Consider the following 23,737-nt stretch of genomic DNA (forward strand, 5'->3'; position numbering starts at 1 on the left):
AAGTACTGTATCTTTCCACACGTGAACAACATTAACACCAAACACAGAAATTAGTTGATTGTCCACACTCAGTCCGTCATTTCTGTTTGGCAATGAACAGTTTCATGTTTAAGCGACAGAAAAAACCTGCTGGAAAAAGGACGAAAGGTACCAAAATGGAAACATATAAAAGGGAATGAAAGTTGCCATAGATGCTTTTCTTTATGCTTCATTTTTGGTTCAAGGAATAAGTAGGTGCATCCATTACCCGATTGATTTTCTTTTTTTTTTGTTTGTTTTTTTGTTTTTTGTTTTCATCTCTGTTTTGTTTTTTTGTTTTTTTGTATAATTTTATTTTGTTGCTTGTTTTGCGTATTAGCCAGTGTCTGTGCCGGAGACAATCCAAGAGTTGGCATTGCACTTGATGGCGGAGCTTTGGGTAGGGAAGAGGAGGAGGAGGAGGAGGAGTCCTACTGGAACCACCGGAACGCCGCTCCTGTAGGTAGCATCACCTTCTTGGAGAAACAGAAGACAAGGGGAGGGGAGGGAGAGGGGAGAAAGAAAGGGGAGAGGGAGGGTGGACTAGTTAATGAAAACAGCTCTTTAAAAAAGAAAAAGGCAGCACATGATTATGACTGTTGGCAAATTCATCACAAAACCTACATCTTCACCATCTCTTCACACCCAGACACAGAGGCAAGTGTGCTGTTACCCTCTGTTCTTCCTCTTCCTACACTCTCTGCCCTTCCACTGCACTCCCTCTCTCTGGATGAGTAGTATGTGCGAAATCTCTGCATCCTACACTGTCTGGCCTATCAACTGTCCACCCCCCCCACCCCGGACAACCCTCCCACCCCTCCCACCACCACCACCACAGCAACGGGCTCCAGTCCTGGCTTCACACCAAACCCGATACGCCGCATTTATTATTTAGCCACCACACACATTGCTCTCCCACCACCACACCACGCCATCCTCGCCGGTGACACCGCTTTCTGTTCCCCCCACCTCTCCTTCTCTCTCTCACTCTCTCTCTCTCTCTCTTTCTCAGTGTGGTCCCTCTGTGTCTGATTGCACTAAGCAGGAGTGGCACACATGCATGCAGCTGCAGGGCTGAGCAGCGGCCTGCCAGTCAGGAGATAGAAAACCGCCGAGATCCCTGGAGCCGTAGCACGGTTGGCGTCCTGCAAAGTGCAACTCGACTGCGGCACAGAATCTCCTGTTCGCTCCAGCTCTGCCTGGAGCGAGGTAGGAGAAGCTCGACAAACATTTATGCACCCACACACACTCTCGCACTAACCAATATGTATTCAAGAACAGTCACACACCTCCACACACACTGACACGTTAACCAACACTCGCAGCAAACCCCCAAAATCACACCAAACACCGAGACTGTTAAGCTAAAATTCTCTCACGCCATGGATTCTGATTAATTTCGCCGTCAGTGCTCAACGGCGGAAGGCTTATTAAGGAGTCATGCATGCTGTGAGTGCACACCAACACACTCAGTATACATATAAGCATGCACACAGACACACACACATGCCTATTTAATGAAAATGGAAAAGGAAGTTATCCATAGCTGTCAGAAAAAAAAAAAAAAAATTAAACGTTAACATGTTCTCATATACTAAAGAGTTACATCAAAGGGGTTAGAAACATACAGTAATCCAGTTTAGTAGTTCAAGAAATGTATTCTAAGAAATGTCATGAAATAATAATAATTTTGAAGCGGTATAATTTTAATATTATACATTTTAGAATCTGTTGCATATATCTGATTATACATGTATCTGACTGTAATGTAGTTTAGTTGACACCTCTTTAAAGCAGACAATGTTGAATGTCAGGGATGATTAAAAAAAAAACAGACACTTCCAGAGTAGTTTTTGACAGTGAAAAATGGCAGTGGTAAGATGGCACCGGAATACAAACAAGTCAAAATATACACACAGGGGCACGCTGAGATCTCTTTCGCTTCTGCTGTAAATATGAGTTTAGTGGCAAATGGCCCATTAGTTCACTCAAGTTTGCCTGAGACCTACATTACAACCAGCCCACATTCATTTTCAGGCCAAATTAAACCATGCCTGTACCCTAGAATCAGCGGACCATTGTTCATTTGAAAGCCATTGTTAATACCAAGTCTTGAAACTGAATGACAGCTGGGTTCATGCAGCCTGGGTTTCATTTACTTTCATTTCAAACATTAACTCCTGCTGTTTAAAAAGGGCATCAAACAGAATTATTGTCTAGACTCCAGCTAAATGTGTTACGCTGTACTTTATGTGTTAAATTGACTTAAACTGAGACACTCAGACATCAGAGACGTTGATAGCCCACATAAGTTTGCACCGTACGCTGCGACTACAGCGCGATAATGATCTCACATCAATCTTTACACATCATATCAGTTTTTCAAACACCCTGCGAACGTCATTCAGTGTACAGAGATTTGGTTTTATTTAAAAGACGCTTCAAGAGCTTTCTGTCAGAATCTCTTCCTATATTCTTTGTAACTGTACGTTGGATGTCCCATTTTGATTGAAGTTGTTTGGTGTGTCTGAATGGCGGTGAATCAGCTTGTGTGTGACATCATCCGAGGTAAAATTACACAATCGCTCGCCTGCACCAGAGATTTCCAGAGATGATGTCGTTTTCTAGTGAACTCATTTATTATTTACATTAGTTTCATAGGAGGCGATCTGTTGATTTATTTAATTACTTATTTATTTAGGGTGTCAAAGCAACAATAAGTACTTCTAACGCCAAAGTACATTTTACAGGTCGTTTTTTAGGTTTTGCATCTTAGTCATTGAATGTCAATGTGCATGCAAACCTGAGATAGCCTGCCAAACATATGCACTGCTGCTGTAAAAACCCTTGGGAAAACGCTGGACTAGCATAGATTTCTCTCAAAAATGCCTTCAGCAGGCACAATCACTGCAATTTTTGGTATTACCATATACACAATTCAGATTTTTTTTTTTTTTTTTTTTTTTTTGCATTAATGACTATTAACTGTGATCCAGGAGGTTAGCAGCGAATAAACTGCAAACATTCTTTCCAGTTCCATGGTGAGTGTCTTCAGCTCCTCATCTGTCTCTGTGATGACCTTTCTACCGCAGCACTCAACTGTTAAAAAAATCAACAAGGCGGCCAGAGGACAGCAACATCTGGCACTGCCACCAATGTCAAAATGCCGGCAAGACTGGACTGTGATGTAATTTGTGAAAGGCAAAACAACTCAGTTCCTTCATTTGAACTTTCTCTTTATTATTAGGCAAATCCAATCGATGAAAAATAGGCACGGTTCCCTCATGGCGACTGACGTGACGGCTCGATCAATAGACGTGAGTGTGGCAAACATGTTTGTGTTAGCATAACTCAAATAATTCTGTTTAAGTGCAATTAGCCCAAAAAGAGGCAGGCTGCATCATTTTCCCCCAGAATAGACACTTCTTTAATGAGCTAAATCCCGCTTCGTAATGGCCTCCTTACAGTACACAGTGTGTGAGGTGTTACTGATGAGATGATGTCATGAATTCAATTTTTGCCCCACGGCACCACTGAGCATTCTGGCTTTTGTTTCATGGTGTTATCATCAACAGTTGTGAGGATGCCCTGTGGAGAGCCACATATAAGGGAACACACACACACACACACACACACATACAAACAGACAAAATGAACACAAAACATCTCCACATATGTGGGATGCAGCACTGTCTGTTTTTTTTTTTTTTTTTTTTTTTTCACAAGGCAGAAAAGTAAACCTTTAAAATGGCTGAATCACAATACCGCTGACCTCTGGCTGACATGAACACTCTTGTGTTTGTCTAGCTAAAGGGAGCGAGGCTTTTTGCAAAGCTTCCTCAAGTCAATTGTGACTGATATGTAAATGTGCTACTGCGATTTTTCTTACAAATCACATTTGCGCTATCATGGTACAAGGATTCCAGAGCCGATTCTGGAGCTGACCCTTAACCCTGGGACACAAGACAACTTCCAAGAACTAGCAGCGACTGAGGCCGGCCTCATGTCGCCTGGTAAAAGTTGTCCATGAACACACACTTGATGGTGAGCATGTGCTGGAAAAGAGTAGCAGTAGTATCAGAACAGCAAAACAGGAAGCTTCAGCATCGCAGAGAAGTAGCCACACCCTAGTTCAGTAAGTCGCTGGAGAGCAAGCTTCCTTTAAAGTTCCCTCGCTAAACTAACCTGAAATAACATTACCAACCTAAACACCAGCTTCATCTTAAAAAGAAAACTGACACTGAAAACTGGAAAATGTAAGTAATTTGCTGTCAAAAGGACAATAAACATTTTTTGTTTGTTTTGTTTTATTTTGTTTTCCAAAAGTAACCACAGGCTTTTAGATTAAATGCTTAAAACCTTTCGATTCACACCTTGGTGGACAGCTGGGTTAGTTAAAGATAGTGAACAACTGACATGTTATCTTACCTAACGTTATGCTTAATTCTCATTATCATGTGTGACTGTAAGCTTGGAACCACGTTGTGTATTACAGAATCATCACTGTGCCGGTGTTCATTGACTCACTAACCAAATTCCTGTTCAGAACTGATTCATCACCAGCTGAACTAGGATCTGGTTTGAGACACATTCAAAGGAACAACTAGCCCGTCAATTTCACGCCACTATGAATCTCTTCAAATTTGGTTTGGTTTACCACAGCTAGCTCTCTCTGGTTCGCTTGCTTGCCGGATAGTTGGCACCATATCAGCGCGACTGGAATTGTGTTTCTCCCCTCATGCACTGAACAGCCAATCGGAAAGCTCTCTCTTTCAGCGATGGCCGATTAGCCGCTGAGGAGAGCCGACGAGGGCTGACGGTGCGGGACACACCGCACAAACAATGGGTGACGGCCAACAGCTGACTATCGGCTCGATGTGTCGGGGTTTCAGCCCTCATACTTTGTCACTTTCTTGTGGGCGAATCCAAGCCTTTCACGCTGACCCTTGGTGCTGGTGGACTGCAGCATGACTTCAGACCGATGATGTCACTGTCTCTCTCAAACAGCAAAGGGGGGGACTGTGAATACACTTCACATATCAGTCTAGGATGACTTGGCTGGACTGACTGCATGCTTGCTAGTCTCTCTCTCTCTGTCTCTCTTTTTCTCTCTCTCACTCCTTCTCTCTGTGTCTTTCTCTCTCCCTCTGTCCAGTCCAACTTGTCTCTCTGTCTGCCCAGCAACTTGCCCACAGATTCATGTGTCTCGGTGTCAGTCTGCACCGCCTGTCAGTCTGCATGTGCGTCCGCCCTCCTCACTGTCTGGTGTACGGTGTCTGGGAGGAAGAGGGGGAACGTGAGGGACTACGCTGCTCCCATGTCGACACACCTGATACAAGCAAAGTGACCCCACAACAGGCAGCGTGTCCAACACTTGTATGTACAGACGCTGACTGTGTCTGATAACAAATAAGTATAGAGGCACCGCCTGTGATACAGCCGTCAAATTACATGACAAATTCATCATATAGCATAGCATAGAGATGGGTCTAAACACAAAAACTCAACCGATATAGACAAAATCATATGTATCTTTGACCGAATACCTCAATATAGGTTTTGTGTTGATATTGCAGGGATGACAATTTTATATATTAAATTTAATATATTTACACACAAGAAACAGTCATTAGTAATGTGGATATGATGACCAAGCAGGTAGAGGCAAATAAATAAATTCAGATTATTGGATCATTTTTGCTGTAATAGCCTTTAAAGACAACAATTATGTCATATCACCATATTATAATGTACAAAATTCCAGGTGATATCTAGTATCCTATGGATGTATCACCCAGCCCTAGTTTATATCCTATTCTTCTAAGTATTACACACAGACACATCCTGGTTGTAATGGCGACAATAACAACCAAATACAAACATGTTAGACTACAACTCCCTAACTCTGTTTGTGTCTCCCTCTCTCTCTTTCCTTCTCCCTCTCAGTGAGGAGCAGCAGCGATGAGACTGACACCACTGGAGGGTATTCAGACATGCAGCAGAAAGGAACTGCCTCCCCACTTATTTCTCTCAAATGTAGCATTCCCAGAATAAATCCAGACATCTTCAGCCAGTGAGGTATGAGGTGGCAAAGGCCTCGGCATGCTAACTCCCCCTCACTTGCCAATTTTACGCTCCTCTTTGAGCTGCCATGAGCTTTCAATGGAAACCGTCAACACCCTTAAAGTAAGCACACAGCTGCCGGACTACACTTGTATTCCAACACGCACACACACACACACACACACACACATGCAGGGATAAACATCCATACAAATGCAGGAAAACAAAACTAGTAGATTTGATCCAGCCTTCACTCTTGCATATGTCCACAAATGTATACTCTCTGGGCAGCGATCAAAACACTGCACCAAACCATTAGACAAACTGACCGCAAGGCACACATTAAATAAGACGCCGTGCCTCTTTATAGGGCGCACACTCAGTGTAACAGCCACAGCAGACAGACAGGGATGTGCCACTCTATCTCTGTTTGATGCTGGGAGGTGGGTGGGTGGGTTGGGGGGGACGTGGGAGATGTTTGAGCTACAGCTGAGGCTCACTGCAGTTCACTGTGGTCTGTCTACAAGCCGTAATGGTCTTCCTTTTTGGCCCAGGTGCTGCGTAAGAGGCCCTAAATATGCAGGAGCATCACAGGGAGGCGGTAATATCTCTTAACAGTCGCCCAGGTCTGCAAACAGTACAAAAAACTACAGGTGACAATCTTATTTTCCTAACTATTTGTGCAAAGATAATCTACTCATTATTGACATTTGGGATTTACTGCTGACGCTTTGTTCTCGGCTTTTCTTCCCTGACGCAGCAGATCCTCTGTGAATCTCATCATCTGACATTTAGCTCTCACTGATGACATCACACTCACTGACAGCGCGGCCTGGCCTGTATTCTCTGATCTAATCACCTGCTGAACAAGAGCTGTTGACTTAATAACAAAGCCGTTTGAGACAGCTATTGGCTCGCTAATGGGAAATGTATGAGTGCATGAGGACAAATAAAAAGCAGTCAAAATTGAAAATGTTACAGCTTCATGTAGCGAGCAAAATGTCATACGGTGGCGTCTTTTGAGTGTTTCTGAGAGGAATGGTTGGGGAGAGAATTTAAAAGCGGTTTTGCACCTGCGTCTGATGGATCCTGCCTCCAAGCAAAATAATTTATTCATTTAGATTTACAGTCCTTTTGCAACTTCATATGTCCGCTTTTCTTTTTGCCCCAATCATTTTGCAAAGCATGCCATCACTGGATTTTTTTTTAACATTTGATAATTTGCGGTAATTTTTGAAACACAAAGTTTTTGGTGAAAGTATTTGCTCTCCTGGCGAATAAAGACACCCTAAATTAAAGAAATAAATAAGACATGGAAGTTTGTGAGGCGACATGTTTTTGAGGGATTAATTCCTGGCGGAGACTTCCGTTTCTTCCCGTGGGTGTCAAGTGATTGAGAGCAAGGCTTGGTTGATGCTTTCTGTGTGGGAAGATGCACGGGTGCCGGAGACATGTTGTCCATGTACCTTGGCATTCATGCTTCTTCTCATAGCAACTGCATTCCTGAAACCTCCGGCACTTTAGCGGCGCTAGAGGCAATTTCAGCTCTCTACTTCTCACAACTGCAAGAAATAATCCCACCGGAATCAGGCAGTGGTTCCGGGACAGAGGCATGTGTCACTGTCTGCATGTCTGTCTCAATTTCTGGCTGCAGTTTTGGCTGTAATTATGTCATTTTGACTGCACACACTTTGTCATGTCTGTTTCTGCATGTGGCATGAGGCTTTTAACAGAATATAACCAATGTAAGCACTTACATGCAATCACTCAGCTTGGACAGAATGAAATAAGAATAGAACACAAACTTTAAAAGAATGAAATCACAGCCTTGTGTTTACTGTGATGGATTATCTAGGGCAATTTTCAAGTCTGTGGAAGTAGTTTTTCATATTGTAAAGCAATACAAGCAAATGGCTTCTTCTGAAGTTAGGGAAATGATGCCTGATATCTCCGGTGATACATATTTGGCACCGCCAGAATTAATGTAAAGGAGAGAGGAAAACTAGACAACTTAAAGAAAAAAAATACCACTAGTTTTATCCTTTAATACTACTGCAATAGTACTATTGCATATATTTGCCTGGGCTCCAAGGCATTTAGGTCTGAAAAAAATTAAATTGCATTACCAATACATTTATGAGTAGTGTCTGTTTGAAAATTTAATCTCATCAGTAAAGAATTTGTGCAAGGCCATTACAAAATATATGATTAACAAAGTCAATAATCATAGTGCTATTACACTCATTAAAGAAAATTAAGGCTTGGCAATTTTATGGTACCCTGGAGTTCCTTTCAGTGGCATATGAGGTGGCCATTGGCAACATCAGCAGACAGTGACGTTATAAGCGGCATGACCTATATCAACAACGACATCCATGAATATTTAAGGCCCCCTGGGTTTGGCATCGCTAATCTGAATGACTGGTATTAGGCTAACTGCCACGAGAACATCAATAGCAAATCATAAATTAAATAAAAATTTCTTTCTGTTACCAACCAATTTTACCACCTACATAGCAAGCTGACACGTTTCACCATGTTTTGGTGAGTCATGAATAGACAAATGAAACCTCTCATCAGTTTGCGACTACATGTGAACAATATAACAAAGACGACACGCTGATATTCGGGACCAAGGCGCATCAGTTTTAATGTCAGCGTGTGAGAATGTGATCCTTTTTGAGCTACAACGACCCATGACAAATGTGAGACATCTTCCAGCTTCACATTATAAAGCTACTTAAATGTGTCTATGTGCGTGTGTGTGTGTGTGTGTGTGTGCGTGCGTGCGTGCGTGCGCACGCGCTTGTGTACATTTAGTGTTTGTTTAAGAAGTACTTCATTGTGAATGCACACAGTCAGTCCATGGGGATTCGACAATCAACTTTCAGTCTATAGTCATCCACTTTAGCCTGGAGGACAACTTATAATGTTCAAGCCACATCAAAAACACAGAGAGAAGTCTATGGTGTCAAATATGACAATGGCCTTTCCAATGTTTAATATCCAACAGGCCAGTTGATTCTAATTGATTTCATTGTGTATTCTGTACTAGAGAAATACTATCATATTAGTCACAAAAGTTTACATTACTTGCTATGTGATTGCATGTTTTTTTAAATTGATTTTACATGAAAAAACGGTGACATTGGTCATTCTGTCGCCGCAGCCAGGGTTAGTCAGGCCACAGAGCGTAATGGAGGTAACCCAGACAGGAAGTTTGCAGGGCCATTTAGTCAGGCGGGCGTGCCACCGGAGAGAAGGACAGCGGCAGCGAGGGGGGCGCCTGTGCCACGCTGACACCTGGTGCTCCAGATGACAGCCCCATGGCCAGATGGACCATGTTACACGCACACACGCACAGCCACATAGGCTACATGTGCGAACGCTTGCACACAAACACATACAGTACACACATTAACGGATGCTCCGCCCCTACTGCCACACACACTTTTTTGTAGATTTCTCTGCTATGAACACAGACACGGGCAAAGCACAATTTACACCTGCACAAAAGAGCAAATCCAACAACTAATTTACTGTATTCAGCACTAAGTCAAACAAGTACAAACAATTTTGTGTTTTAGCCACTGAATGAGCAATGACCACCAATTGAGAGATGTGGGCAGGGTGATGCTGGGAGTGTGGAGGACAGATTAAAGAGACCGCATGGTGCATGCCTACCCTGCACCTACCCTCCACTTTCCTCACCACCTGTCATTTCCCTGCTGTAAGCTTCACTCTACCAAAAAGTCCCCATGAAACAGAACCCTTAAAGAGGAATAACATTCACCTGTGTGGGAAAACATGAGGTTTTCTTTCTTAAAAAATATTTTTTATATATATAGCCAAAGACTTATTCTATGGTTGTACTATAAGTTGTGAGTTTGAGAGGTTTTTATTATTATTATTATTGTCATTATTAATTTGATGCTATATGCTTATCCAGAGAAAATCCCCATGGGTGCTCATATTTTGAGTTGTACATTTCCAATGTTCTTCTATGCGAACCAACTCCAGATTTTTCATCCTGGTGACATTATAAGCTCAAGTTTTAGTTCTCTGTTTGTGACTGAGGCAGAGCTGCTCATGTACCCAAATATTGCTAGGGCTGCCCTAGATCACAGAGATGACATAGTGGACTTGAGCAGCACTGAGTGGTATTCCCTTTCAACTCTGATTTGAAGTTTTGTGTTACTATGAATGACTCTTACCTATTCAGCTTATTTTACAGAGCAACCTAAAGAACTGAACAAAAGATAACAGCATACCTTTACCCTGACCTTTAGCCAGCTCCCTCTTACCTCCAGAGCAGCAGACGGCTTCTTCTTCAGCTCCTCACATTTGCGGAATTTGCAGATCTGGTGGCCTGTTTTGCGATTCCGGCAGCTGCTGCACTGCTCGCAGTTAATCCGCCGTCGGCAAGGTGGGCACATGCCACAACGTTTTCGCTTCTTTTTACCGGAGTTGATAGCGGAGGCCAGCTCACTCTGTGCCGGGTACTCGGCCAGGCCGGCCATGTGTAGTGCGCTGTCCGCCAGAAACACTCCAGCCGGCGTCATGATGAAAAGCCCCGGGTTGAAGGGGAAGCCACCCCCTACTCCATATGGGAAGTCAACAGGACCACCTACGGCGTCCGTGACAGACGTACCCTCCAAGTCGCTCGCCCCCGAGCCTGCATCTCCACCGCCAACTCCCACTCCCATGCCCCCAGGCAGAAGCATGTGCTCCATACCGGCCCGCTTTAACAGTGCTGCTGCCTGGGCAAAGTGCAGCAGGCCATTCTGTCCCTCCAGAACCTGCTCTAGGGTCCGGTCCAACTTGGCTGCTGTCAGTGCTGAGGCAGTGGGCTGGGGCTGTGGGGGCGACTGAGGCTTGGCCGCGTGGCTTTTAGTCTCACCGTTGTGCGTGTGTCCATTGGTGGTGGCAGAGGAGGCTGCTGTATACTGAGAGAGGGTACGGGAGTTCTTAAGGCTCTTACTGAGGGGCTCGCTGATGATGCCACTGCGGTTCCTTCGCTCTATAACAGGAGAGTCCTGTTTGCAGCTACTCTGCTCCTGGTCCTCTGTCCGCCCCCCCTCCGACAGTCCGCTAGACATGGTCCAGAGCGTACGTGCCTGGGTTGGGGGTGAGGGTGGAAAGGGGACAGGGGTGAACGAGGAGGGGGAGCAAAGACCTTTTCTCCGTCCGTTCTGTGCCCTGGTGAAAGTGGCACCTCACCTCGGTGGACCAATCAGCCAGCCGACTGCAGGCAGGCCCCAGAGCCTTCTGGCTGCACTAAAGCTCAGTCCTTATCCACATGCCTCCATTGGCGATCTGAAAACTTTACACAGGGAGAGAGGAGAGAGGCATGTAAATAGAAAGCCCAGTATTAGTCATCATCATCAACTAGTAAACAGTGAATGTGGACACAAAACACTCAAAACATCATTTTACATCATTTGATTATGTGGTCTACAATGTACATGCAAGAACATATCATTTTACGTCAATTTTTTGACAATAATATGTGACAATTTCAAATCAAAGATGGTTCCGATTAGGTATCTTAAGCAAATTTGTTAAGCACTGTCATTTATACACCCAACACCCTGATCCATGATGAAATGACTACATAAAATATGATTTAAAAAAAAAAAAAAAAAAAAAAAGCAAATCAAATAACAGAGATAAAATTCAGCCAAACTAGCAAGTAAAATTCTGAAATGACAATAAATTATTAGTTTTCCAAAAATTAAGTAAGAACATCAATAATCCATATAATAATATGCAACAATTACTGTAATTCATTCAAACCTTTAACATAGAGGACAAGAGTGTGTGAGACAATAACACAGAGTGTTCCACAAGACTCTATATGATCAGCAGAATCACTTGCATGGAAAAAAAAAAATAATTTGTTAAATGCATTCTGGGCTGAATAATAGATCTAGATCTGACATTAGAATCCAGATTAACCATATTTAAGTGTGTGTGTGTGTGTGTGTGTGCGCGCGCGCGCGCGCATGGGTGCACATAAGTCTGTGTGTGTGCATGTTTGATCATGAAAAAACAAGGGCAACTACTGGCAGCTCTATTCATAGTTTGGGTTAGTTAATTACTAATCAGTTAATTAAGGTTAATTACTCTGTCAGTTACTGTGAAAGAAAAGGCAATTAATTAGGTATTAAACTGCGACTATCATAACTTTAAGTAAGTTTGCAAGCTGCAACGTTACCTAACATCACCTTTATTGAACAGAATTATCTAAAATCATGTTTTTGTTTTTAATTGGAATATTTTTCATATTAAGGGGCATACACACACACAGACACACATACATTTACAGACACAGACATACACACTCAAACACACACACTACTTGAGTTTGGGCTTTTTTTAGGAGATACCATGCATACAATGCACTTTTACTGGCTATATAACAGATGCAACAAAGCACTTGTGCTCTTTGAAATAACTTCTAAAAAATGCAATCACTTTAGCAGTCAAAGATGTGGTTACACTGAAGCAATTCTTATCATCCTATCACCTACTCTCCATTTGTCTCTTATCATCGAGCTCCAATGAACCAATAAGCCTGCCTTCCAAACATGCAGTCAGAATATTGTACTAAGCTCAAACAGTTCATAAAAATGAGTTTTACTAAATTAAACAGGGAAGAGGTCATTTGTTTACTTAATATTTTCATTTATAGCCCATAGAATTTAAAAAGCCTGACCATGATGCAATATTCATTAGTTAAAAATTGGATTACACCTCCACCGGAGTATTTTAGAAAATTGGTCCCACTAAGCCTAAAGAAAAAAGGAGAGAAGGATCTCATACTTTTCTGTAATTCATGCAATTAAAGGTTAGTGATATGTGCACGGCAATCAATGATGTGGTGACACTGTGAAATATGAACATGAATGTGCAAAAAAAAAAAAAAAAAATGCAAAAGTGGATCGTGCATTTTTGAAAATGCACAGTTATCATAATGTCATGCAATAAAATGCATCATTTCGTCATAATATTACAAATGCCACTGGCAGCTTAGCAAAAAAAAAAAAAATGGAATTTGGTTAAAAATCAAATTGGCACCATCAAAATTTTCATTCTCCCTCTAGTACTTCATTTAACTCATCAGTCAGCCACTGCACATGGTGGGACTGACAAGAAGCAACACCCGCTCCCCTCGAGCTTCTCGGAATGACTGCGAAAAGTAAGCCAAGCAATTTTTTTTTATGAAAAGGTATTTGCAGTATGATGGCTGCTGCCTGAGGAAAAGCGCCAGGCTTGAAACGCGTTGCAACTTAGTAGCTGCTAAACCAAGCTTATCTTATGTTTGTGTTCATTTATTACTCTGAAGTGCTTGTATTTGCCGGCGCTACCGATAGCTAATGCATTTTTTCTTTGTGGATTATACAGTTATCCAGCGTTTTCTATTTTAATGTACACTGAAAGTCTTATTAAATCCAATTAATTACAATACACATATGACAAAAAAAATATGCTGCTAAACTTCATACAAATCAGAGACTGATCATTCACAAATGATTCTTTGAATACCATGTCACAAGCTTTGTTTTAGCACATCGTCATTAAAACTGTCATAACCAGAAACAAACACTTGTTTACATACAGGTAATAAATGTATATGTTAACTATAGGCTCTTCTACAGAACAGTCAATATGCTGTAACATTTCTTCACCAAGAGATTAGATTAGAGATTTATAGGTTGTTGTCAGGTGAACACCTGATACTTTTTTTTTTTTTTTAACCCTGAGCTCTTTGCTCTGAATCTATCTAACCCCCTGCCTCCTCACTCCTCAGTGGTTACAAAGCTGAGTACAGCATAAGACTGGTCAGATTCATTTATACTTTCAAGTAAAGCTTGTCATTTCTGAATACCACTTTGAGGGTACATCTATATTTATCTGTAATTGTGTCCCTTGTTGCCCTGTAAGGCACCCTTGTGACTAGACTGTTTTGTTGAAAGTGCTTTATAAATAAATTACTTTGAGTTGATTTGACTCCATTTCAGTTCAGGCATTTGTGAAATTCTGTACATTGACTAACAATTTAATAGCGATTGAAGTGAATGCAGGACCTAGTGATAACAGATGTGAGAGAACATCTGCCTATTTTTCATTATGTTCTTTCACCTAAGCGTCAGGTAGGGTAAATGTTGCTGATAACTCAGAGACAAGTATCAAAGAACAGGATTTTGTTGTGACTGCACAGTAGCAACTACTTCTGGAAGCAAACGATCATGTGATCATGTTTGCTGCTATTATTCAGCTCTGTCACTTCCGTTTCAGACTGGACAACATCTGCATTTGATTTTAAATTACTTGCCACCCAAATAGCCACAAAGCTCAAGGTTTGAGTGCAACATGCTCGATCAAATAATCTGATTGCTGGACACTTCAGGAAAGAAAGAGTGCTTCAGTAGGCTAGTGCAAGACTGCCTACTCTGGACGTGAACGCGTGCATACACTGTGGTTTCAATGTAAGATTCCTGTGACTGCTCATCTATGAAGAGAAAAACTATTCCTCCGTTCTCCTGACCTGTCCATGTTCACAAACAAGCATACCACCTCCCACAGAAAAGCTGAGGAAATGGCCGGGCCAGTCCTTATAAGGGAAACAAAGGGAAGGGGAGGGGAAGAGGATGGGGGGGTGGGGGGTGTCTGTGCAGTGTGTGGAAATTGGAAGGCCAGAATTAGTGGGAGGTAAAGCTTCAAAGGCAAGAGCACAGCCCCCACATTCTCACCAGCTCAGGGGGATGTGGCGCCAGCGAACCAGAGCCAGCTCCACAGCCCCTCAGCCCCATAGTTTCAGTTTCTCCCTCTGTGAGACTGACCAGGGTCCGGTTTCTCCAAAGCATCTCAACATTAACTTCATCACTGCTCGATTGTAGGCGACAGCATTGCAAAACCGCCACCTTATGGGGCTTTTGTGGTTTTAACAGAAGATTGGCTCTACAGAATGCTGTATCGTGTACTCAGTTTGGTAAAGAAAAATAAGAGCACTTTCGCTTGTTGAATGCTGCTATGTTGTAAAACAAAGTTTTGAGTAAAAGCCGCCGTAACACTCTGAATGTCACGCTCTATCAATCAAGGACTAGCTGTGTGTTCACGAGAATAGATTCAGGTGGATCTCACTGTGCCAGTTGATTGATCATGAAACACTTCTACAACAATCTTATGTTTTGTTTTGTCACGACCGTTTTGATTGGCTAAAGGACAATAAATAGTTATGCTGCAACTTTGTGATCATTGTTTTAACTTAAAAGTTCTGAGAGAATTAGGGCTTCTCACTTAAAGCAAAAGAGCATAAGCTGGCATTATTAGTCACAGCATGAATAAATGGGTCCTCAAGTTGTCTACAAAATGACCAAACAGCCATCCCGGGTCATGAAAACAGTACTTTCAAAGACAGCACTGATCAGCTGTAACATTATAATTTAGTCAGGACAACATTATCCTCCCACCCTTGCAACAGCTGACCTGCCAGTGACACTCTGCCACTACTGGCTTCAAATTCATGTGAAGTTCACTAAGTAAGTGTATGCATTGGGGGAAAAAAATGAAACAAAATTACATTCAAAGGCTCTGCTGGTGTATAAAGCTAATGAAGTTGAATTCATGGTTTATGGTGCAATAGTATCAGTGGGTATTGCTGGTTTGCTTTGTGTCTTTCCCCACAGCACCTATGATGATACTGCAGTGAACACACTGAAAAGTCATTATTTCTGACACTGACAGTTACTATGCCTTGAATAACAAAGTTAACTTGACAAAACTGTAGGTAGGTGTGATGTGCGTCCATGCTTAGATTTGTATTTAATTTAAAACATTCATCTGACAGACATTACTTTGTACTGTAATTATCCAGTGCTGAGGAAACGTTGAAATCTTGACATGTATTATATTGATGTATAGGCTTACAGTGATTAAAAAAATTATGCAGATAAACATGATGGCATCAAAACATGCAGCGTTACAGGTACAGCAGCTCACAGCCAGCATAAAAATACAGTGACTTATACTGTTTGAAGTAATAATCTTACATTTTATTTGATACACAAAACAGAGTTAGTGCAAAACTAATTGAGTATGTTCATCTATTGTGCAGCATCGCCTGGTTTGTATGGTCACCAAACTTTACTTTTACACATGCCATTTATTTATCAGTCCCAGTTTTTGTTACCTGACAAAAATCCCAAACTGTATCCCTCAGATAATCATGTGGACGGAATATTTATCACCAACAAGACACAAAGAAACTAAGAAACCAATCTTGAATGCCAAACACACTTACTCAAATGCTTATTTTACAGGTTGACAGGTTGTGTTCAGACTAGCAATAAGGCCCAGCTAAGTTTGTATCTTCAAAATGTAATTATCCTAGGCAGCCAAAATGACATCAGGCTTTAGCCAAAACTGATGTGCCGTAAGGTGTGCTTTGGTGTACAGCATTGTATAATAAATTAAAGCAGTGGCACCAGTTTTAGCATTACTCACACCTTCCCCATCTGTGTGTGTGTGTGTGCGTCTTCCATCCTCCTGACCTATCACTCATATTCTTGCCATCACCGCCAAACCTGAGCATGACTTTGGTTTTCTTTGATTAATCAGTCTGTTGCACTTCCACTGTCAAGACTATAGTTCTTCTGATCTGTGTGTTTCCTCTGTACATTTCACTTTTCTCTCTTCACCACATCAGTCACCAAGGCTCCACTGAGTTTTTTTTTGCCTATATGCAAACTGCTCCACTTTACCACAACTGTCTCCTCTATTTAGGGTGTCAGTGCCGTGGGGTTGAAACCAGATTGTTTTTGTTGTTGTTGTTGTTTTTTTCCCTCTAAACATGTTTGCTCAATTTCCTGCTATGGCTGTATGTAAGAGACAGGAGACTTTGCTCCATATTAGAGCCTCACTCTTCCCAGGCCCCTGTGTAATATGACCCCAATTGGCCTTGCGAGGGCATTATAATTAGTAGTCAAATATAAAAACCTCTAAAAGCCACATTTCATACACCTTGGGTCATATCAGCACAAAAGTTAGTGTTAACATCAGCTCTCCTTGATATTTCCCTGAGGCTTTCTTGTTTATTCACAAAACTTGCTGCACAGGATTAGTGGATTGAGATACAGATCTGGATACAGTCCAAATGATCAATACAGGCCAACATCTATGTGTGTGAAGCCATTTTCTAATCGACCAATGGGCTCAGCCGCAGATTGTATAACATGGGTGTGGCCTGTGAGGCAATGTATCAACCTGTATTCAAATGTACCGTATAAATAACCAGTAGTCTCTTGTTTAAGTTAATTTACAAAGTGTGCGACAGAAACAGCCACTGTGTTGTAATGATTTTCTGTTTTTTTTTGTTTTTGTTTTTGTTTTTTTTTGGCTCTTTGTCTGGTGGTCCTTATGGACCAAATAAAAATGTCTGTAAACATCCTTCTCATATTTCAAGTGCTTGTATGTTTACTTCTTGGCCAGAGTCTTGGCTAGATTAGGACTAAAGGAAAGTCAATTTGTTAATCTGGGGGTCGGACAATAACTTATTTTCACTAGTCAGCACGTCATTCGGTGTAGCCAGCAAAATATTGGCAAATCTACTGAGGTTTCACATAACATTATTACTGTGCTTACAAATGTAATTGCTCATTCAATTAAGACATTTATTGGTTTCCTGTTGTTAATTCACAGCCTGGTCTGTTGAATTAGCTAAACAAATGAAAATCTGTGGATATCGCTTTAAGTGGCTGGCTTGATGTGAGCATATGACATCACTGTAGCGGCTGGTTTTGAACCCCTGTCATCAACAGGGTGGGGATGCACTGAGAACGTTGGACCATTTTTTTTTACGGTAATTAACTAAATGTCATAATACTTGGTCCACATGTTAACTGGGCCAGGATTGGTTTGAGTATGAAGTGTGATTATGATCAGTCGCCTCACAGCTTGTAACTGAACGTGGCCTCACATGATTCGAGACATGGAAGATATGTCAGAACCTGTTTGTAGTATGTGTTCCACATTTCATGCAGACCAGCCTAAAGGGGAAATTATCATGAAACAGGAAAAAAGGCTGAGAGAGAGTGAGAGAGAGAAAGAACATATTTTTGCACACCGTGGGTTATATCAGCATGAAATTTGGTGCACTTATCCAGCTCAACAGAATGAGCCTCAAAGAAAAAATCTCGGCTTGCCCCATCCGCAGGGAAGTTGGAGTGCAGCAACCCTGGAGCTGGTAGGAAGTCAGTGTTTAGCTCAAGGACACTTCAGCAGGGCAGATGTTTGCTGTCAAAAGGGCTTGGACATCGGCCTTCCACCTGAGGGATGGTCTTCCTATTTTTATAGCACCATGCTGCCACATTGTACAACTAACTTTATATAGTCTGCACCCTTTGGTAAAAAAAATTGATCATGTCTCCAAATCAGTTTGTCCAAACATCATAAAAAGACCTGAGAGCCAAACTGAAACCAGTGTATGAATGAATCTGGGAAAAAAATGGCGCACACAAACCATGTCAAATTTGTAAATAGTGCATGGGAGCTCCTATAATGGCTTGCACGGTGGTTTCACAACAATCACAAAAAAAAAATGGTCTTCATCATTCACAGTCCATTTCATGTCTCCACAGACGCGATAGATAATACAAATATGACTACTTATAGATTGTAACAGTCACAACGCCGCTAGATGAATGTTGTTAACACAGTTAAACTTGTTTGAGCATGAACACCTCATCTTTAAACATTGCCATGCAGCTCTTGACCTGCAACGGCACAGAATCTATATCACAGAGCTTTTTTTGAAACAGGTGTGTGTATTCAAAATTTATGTAAATCTCGAGCATAATGACTGACTGACAGACGGCTGATTGGTTCAGTTGTTGACGAGCGCAATGGGTGACTGATAGATGGAGGACAGTGTTTATGGCCAGTGAGCATTCATCTTCCCCATCACTGACTGACTGAGTCTTTTTTTTTTTTTTTTTTTTTTACAAAACCCAAATGCAAAAATAACCAAAAATGTGCTGAAATCTAGACTAATATTCTATCCTGAGCAATATTACACAGACTACTTTGCTCCATAGAGCAGCCTGTGATCCAGCACCATACCTGTAATGATACCTGCTAACTTTGCTCATTCTTTCAATCACCATTCATGCATTTAGTTTAGGATTTTGCTGTATAACACGCAGAGCAGGAGCAACACAAAGTATGGCTCCATATGCAGCTTCCTTGCGGTCAGCTCTGTATAATAACACTGAATTCTTCATGTGTTTTCAATTAAACTAAAATAAACACATTGTGGCTACTGCTAATTGAAATTACACACTGAGACTGACTAGAGCATGACCCTACCTCAACCAATTGTCATTTTTAAGAGAGATGTCAGACAAAATTAGGTAAACTGACTTCACCATTAGGCAGGCAGCCAGAATTTAATTGATCCAGGCTTGCCACTGTTCATATGACTCTCTGATTAAAGCAACTCTTGAACAAGTTTCCTCACTGACGTCACTAGGCTATATCCTGCGTGCAGGTGCCAGATCCTAAATAGTGGGAGAATAAAGATCCTACTAGTGAGGGAAAAATATTGTCTAATTTCCGGCGTCGTTAAGAAAGTGCTCGAGACGCAAAAAACTAATAGCATCAGGGCACGTGAATATACTGGAAAGCTGTCGTTTAATGGACAATGCAACGTTTCCCTCCAGACGCGCAATCTGTGGACTCTCACTGATCCACGGTACATTCCCTATTCCTCCCACCTTCTGTGGCGCGCACGTGCACACGCACAGATGCACACGCGCACTCACGCAGGCACGCGTGAACATCCAGGCGCACACGCGCAGTAGAAGTTAAAAAGCCTGGTGACAATAATTAGAGTCAAGGCTCTATCTATTGTCCGTAACCTGCTGCGCCTCGCTCTCTCCCTCATTATGCACAGAGGCTACAAAAAGTTGGGAGGAGGAAAACAAGCACAACGTGCACGTTATGACTTCAAATTATTCACAAACATATGGACCTCAGCGTCGGAGCATCGAAACCGGCGGCAGATTGCGGGGGGGTCACAGTAAATCCCGGCTTGTGGGGAGAAAGCTCCAGGACATGGCAACCCGGGAACTTCCTAATCATGACACGAAAAAACTAATGAAGAAAAATAAGAAGAAATCGCCTGTCCAGCCTTCAGAATACCTAATTTCCTAACCGATCGCTGCTCGTGTCCACACTGACTATCGCACCACGAACAGGAAACGAGCCACTGGTTTCTATTGTCTGTATCGATTGTGTTTTAAGCTATTAATTGGGTGGTAATGACGGCGGTATAGATGAGCACAGCAGAAAATAAAAGTTTGAGATGTACATGAGAGAAGTCCCCTCCAGTGGTCAAATGTAAAGCCGAAGCACGATCAAACTCAAATGCACGGCGCTAATTTGTCTCATTTACTGACAGCGTCAAGTTTAGTGCGCACGTCATTAACAGCTGATTCACATATACTATCAGGATTATGGATAAATAATATATTCATACACAATATGAACTAATATCTGCGGAGGCTCCGACTCATAATATCAAATAATAATGATAAATTTCAAAAATATTGTTGGAACAAACTGGCAGTACAGCTGGTATTATCCCGTCTCGCCTATACAGCGGTGCTGAGGCATCACTACACACGCATCGCGGCGCTTAGAAAAAAACATTTTTTGGCTCTAATTGAAGCAATACAAAATACCTTTTGTCTACATTCACTGATCTAAGAGCAGGATATCTGCGGTACCAGCATATGGTCTGCAGTCGCTCATTTGAAGATACAGGACGAACCATTGCTCCGGCTTCACCCGGCTATAACTTGATCCTATACGAAGATGACAACCCAACTTTCAGCAGACTTCAACAAAGTATGATCCCCCCCCTCCTCCTCCCTCCCTTCCATGTATCTGCATATTTGCAAACACGGGCCCATTTTATTCGCACCTACCAAAGCAGATCCAAGCAGAGGGGAGGGCTCCCACAGTCCGAGCGGTCCGTCTCTAAGCCTACCGTGCAGAATGGTGACAAAAAAAGAAAAGGAGAAAAAAAGCTTATTCTCCGGTAACACAATCCTACAGAGTGCCCGTCTGTTAATAACAACTGGAGAAAAAAAAATATTCACCGTCAATTTATTTGGAAAAGCGTACTTTCTCAGAGACTGAACGCGTGGGTTCCCCCAGCTTTCTCGGTCCTTGCAATCCCACCTCTACATCCCCGCTTGCAGAGAGGAACATGCAAACACATTTCATAGATTTTTGGAGCTTCGCGGAAAAACCGAACTGGACTTTTCCGCGGCGCACAGACGAGAAACTTCAAGCAATAAGCCATGAGAGGCCGTTGGTTCGCGGTGATTTTAGGACAATCGAGACGCTTTGTTTCAAATAAAAACACTAATAATACAAAGAAATGTCTTAGCGCTTTTTAAATCGCTGTATATGACTGCCCCGACTGGCTTCTGCTTTAATGCACTGCCGCGGGACATGGCAATAGGTTGTGTCATTAAAGAATGCTGGCCTACAGTAAATATGTTTTATCATCAATAATTCAAGCTATTATAGTATTTCCTCCGTTTAGCAGCATTGAACAGTGGGCTGTAATGCCACATATAATCAGATTTTAATATTTAAATTGATTTCCACTGGATATTTTACAATGTGACTCAGCCAGTCAGAACCCTTTTGTATTGTGTGTGTGTGTGTGTGTGTGTGTGTATATACAGTATATATATATATATACATACATATATGCATGCGCAAAAGGGATAGTTGCATTTACAATGTACCACTTAGAAATGAGTGTTGCTGCTACAAAAATATCCAGTTTTAAGAGTTTAGAGTGGTGTAATTATTTTTTCAAATGCAGTTGCAGACACCACTGCAACCGCTGTATGCAGACTCAGATTCTCTCTCTCTCTCTCTCGCTCTCTCCAAAAGTTTGCTCTCTGTCATACTTCCTTAAGGTATGAAAAACTTGTGTGGGAATGGACCGATAGTTGTTTCATTACTGCCAATTGTTGCATTTACGGTTAATAAGGTTGAATAATGACCCTGCTAAACTGGATTTAAACCTCTCCCATGTTGACTCCACAAAGCTGTGAACAAGTCAGATGGTCAGATGATTAATTTCAAAATCCCATGCTCAGATTTGCAGCACTATGATACTTCACCATCAAACGACAGTGGTAATCAGAAACACACACACACACACACACACACACACACACACACACACAAACACACACACACACACACACATTCACGAAACAATAATCACATGTTTTCCGCTGAGTCCAAGGGCCTTAAGTGTGCGACCTGTCCCAGCAACACCTTGGTTTGTTGTCAGGAATGTATGTAAACACGCTCTTAAACTCATTTCACCAAGCTTATTTATTTATGATATGGTATCAAACTGACACACGAGGATAGGGGCTTTGAAAGGGATAATCACTGATGAATGCTTCTCAGAAAATGTGACAGATGTTGATTATGTTGGTGTTTGTTGGATTCGTGATCGCTGACTGCACGTCAGGGCTGCACCCACCTTATTTTATTTACAACTACCTCCCTGGTTGCTCCTCCTCTCGCTCAGCCCCAGAGTCCACTCCACCTCTTTCGACTGTCCTGTCTGCTGGCAGGCGGCCAACCCAAGTGTGTGGAAATGACACCGCCAGGGCGGCAGAGATTTTCCTTCATTTCTCTCCTTCCCGATCGCAGACTGGCTGACATTGGCTAGAAAGTGGAGCAGCTCGTCAGGGACAATCAATGCGAATCGATCGAGCCGTGCGGTTGAGGCTCCAGTGCTGGAAAATATCGCGGCAGCTGAAGAGAGAGAGAGAGAGAGAGAGAGAGAGAGAGAGAGAGAGAGAGAGAGAGAGGAGGGGGTGTTCTACCAACACTGCCAGTAGCCAACCAACCTCCCTGCACACAAATATGCTCTTGCTCTCATAAACATGACACTCACTTAGTAAATACTAAACTCATAAGCCCACCAAATGTGCAATTACGCAGGGATTTGTGTACTATATACATGCACTGAAAAAATAAACACCAATTCATTAAATATTTTTTATATGTTATCTGTTGTTTGTCTTGAAACACGCCAAACTGTCAACATTTCAATTAGTCCAATTGTTTCAAGAACTTTCCTCACTCACGTGAGCATCTTCATAGAATAATAGTGATCTGCCGGATATCCTCAGTTGTTTAAATAAATATCTTGTGAGGTTTGATTAAAAATAAGTGAAAATATCTTTTAATAAAAATGAGTTTGACGAAATGTGGAAATCGAGCTAAAATATTCTCTGCAATATTTTAAAAGTTCAAGTAAAGTAGCATAACATTCATAAATGATGTCAACAGGACTACACAACTTATGTATCACTTTAAATTTAGTTACAGGGCATTTCTCTTTGCATGATGAAAAAAGTAGTTTGTGATAAGAAAACAATGTAACACATTAATCAAAAGCAACATTATAAACAATGTTCTTTCTTTTCTTTCCTGACAAGTAAATTAGGCCATTCCTACAATTTGGTGCCATTTGTGTCCTATAAGGCAAAACATTAAATATGTTTATCACATACAAAATGTACAGCTTTCACCAACTGCCTTACGT

General features: G+C 41.8%; 1 protein-coding gene across 4 annotated transcripts; it reads right to left on the bottom strand.

Annotated features, from left to right (window-relative positions):
- Positions 1-308: 308 nt before the first annotated feature.
- cxxc5a (CXXC finger protein 5a) lies at positions 309-22,741 on the bottom strand. Of its 4 annotated transcripts, none has more exons than XM_030068002.1 (4): positions 22,664-22,741; positions 21,072-21,129; positions 10,386-11,404; positions 309-494 (listed from the first exon to the last, which is right to left on the bottom strand). In XM_030068002.1, exons 3-4 carry the CDS (start codon positions 11,178-11,180, stop codon positions 450-452), a joined length of 840 nt encoding a protein of 279 aa, XP_029923862.1. In that variant the 5' UTR covers positions 11,181-11,404; positions 21,072-21,129; positions 22,664-22,741; the 3' UTR covers positions 309-449. The 4 variants fall into 4 exon arrangements, with proteins under 4 accessions (XP_029923862.1, XP_029923861.1, XP_029923860.1 ...); XM_030068001.1 differs by lacking the exon at positions 22,664-22,741 and adding an exon at positions 21,271-21,325; XM_030068000.1 differs by lacking the exon at positions 22,664-22,741 and adding an exon at positions 21,246-21,308.
- Positions 22,742-23,737: the final 996 nt, after the last annotated feature.

The sequence above is a fragment of the Myripristis murdjan genome, chromosome 14 (assembly GCF_902150065.1).
Source record: "Myripristis murdjan chromosome 14, fMyrMur1.1, whole genome shotgun sequence".
In the NCBI taxonomy this organism is placed as follows: Eukaryota; Metazoa; Chordata; class Actinopteri; order Holocentriformes; family Holocentridae; genus Myripristis; species Myripristis murdjan.

Bases quoted from the DNA above. Each gene is read 5' to 3' on its own strand.
- cxxc5a (XM_030068002.1), bottom strand. From the start codon at position 11,180: ATGTCTAGCGGACTGTCGGAGGGGGGGCGGACAGAGGACCAGGAGCAG. The intron at 495-10,385 runs GTAAGAGGGAGC...TGTTTCTCCAAG, and splicing joins AGCCGTCTGCTGCTCTGGAG to AAGGTGATGCTACCTACAGG.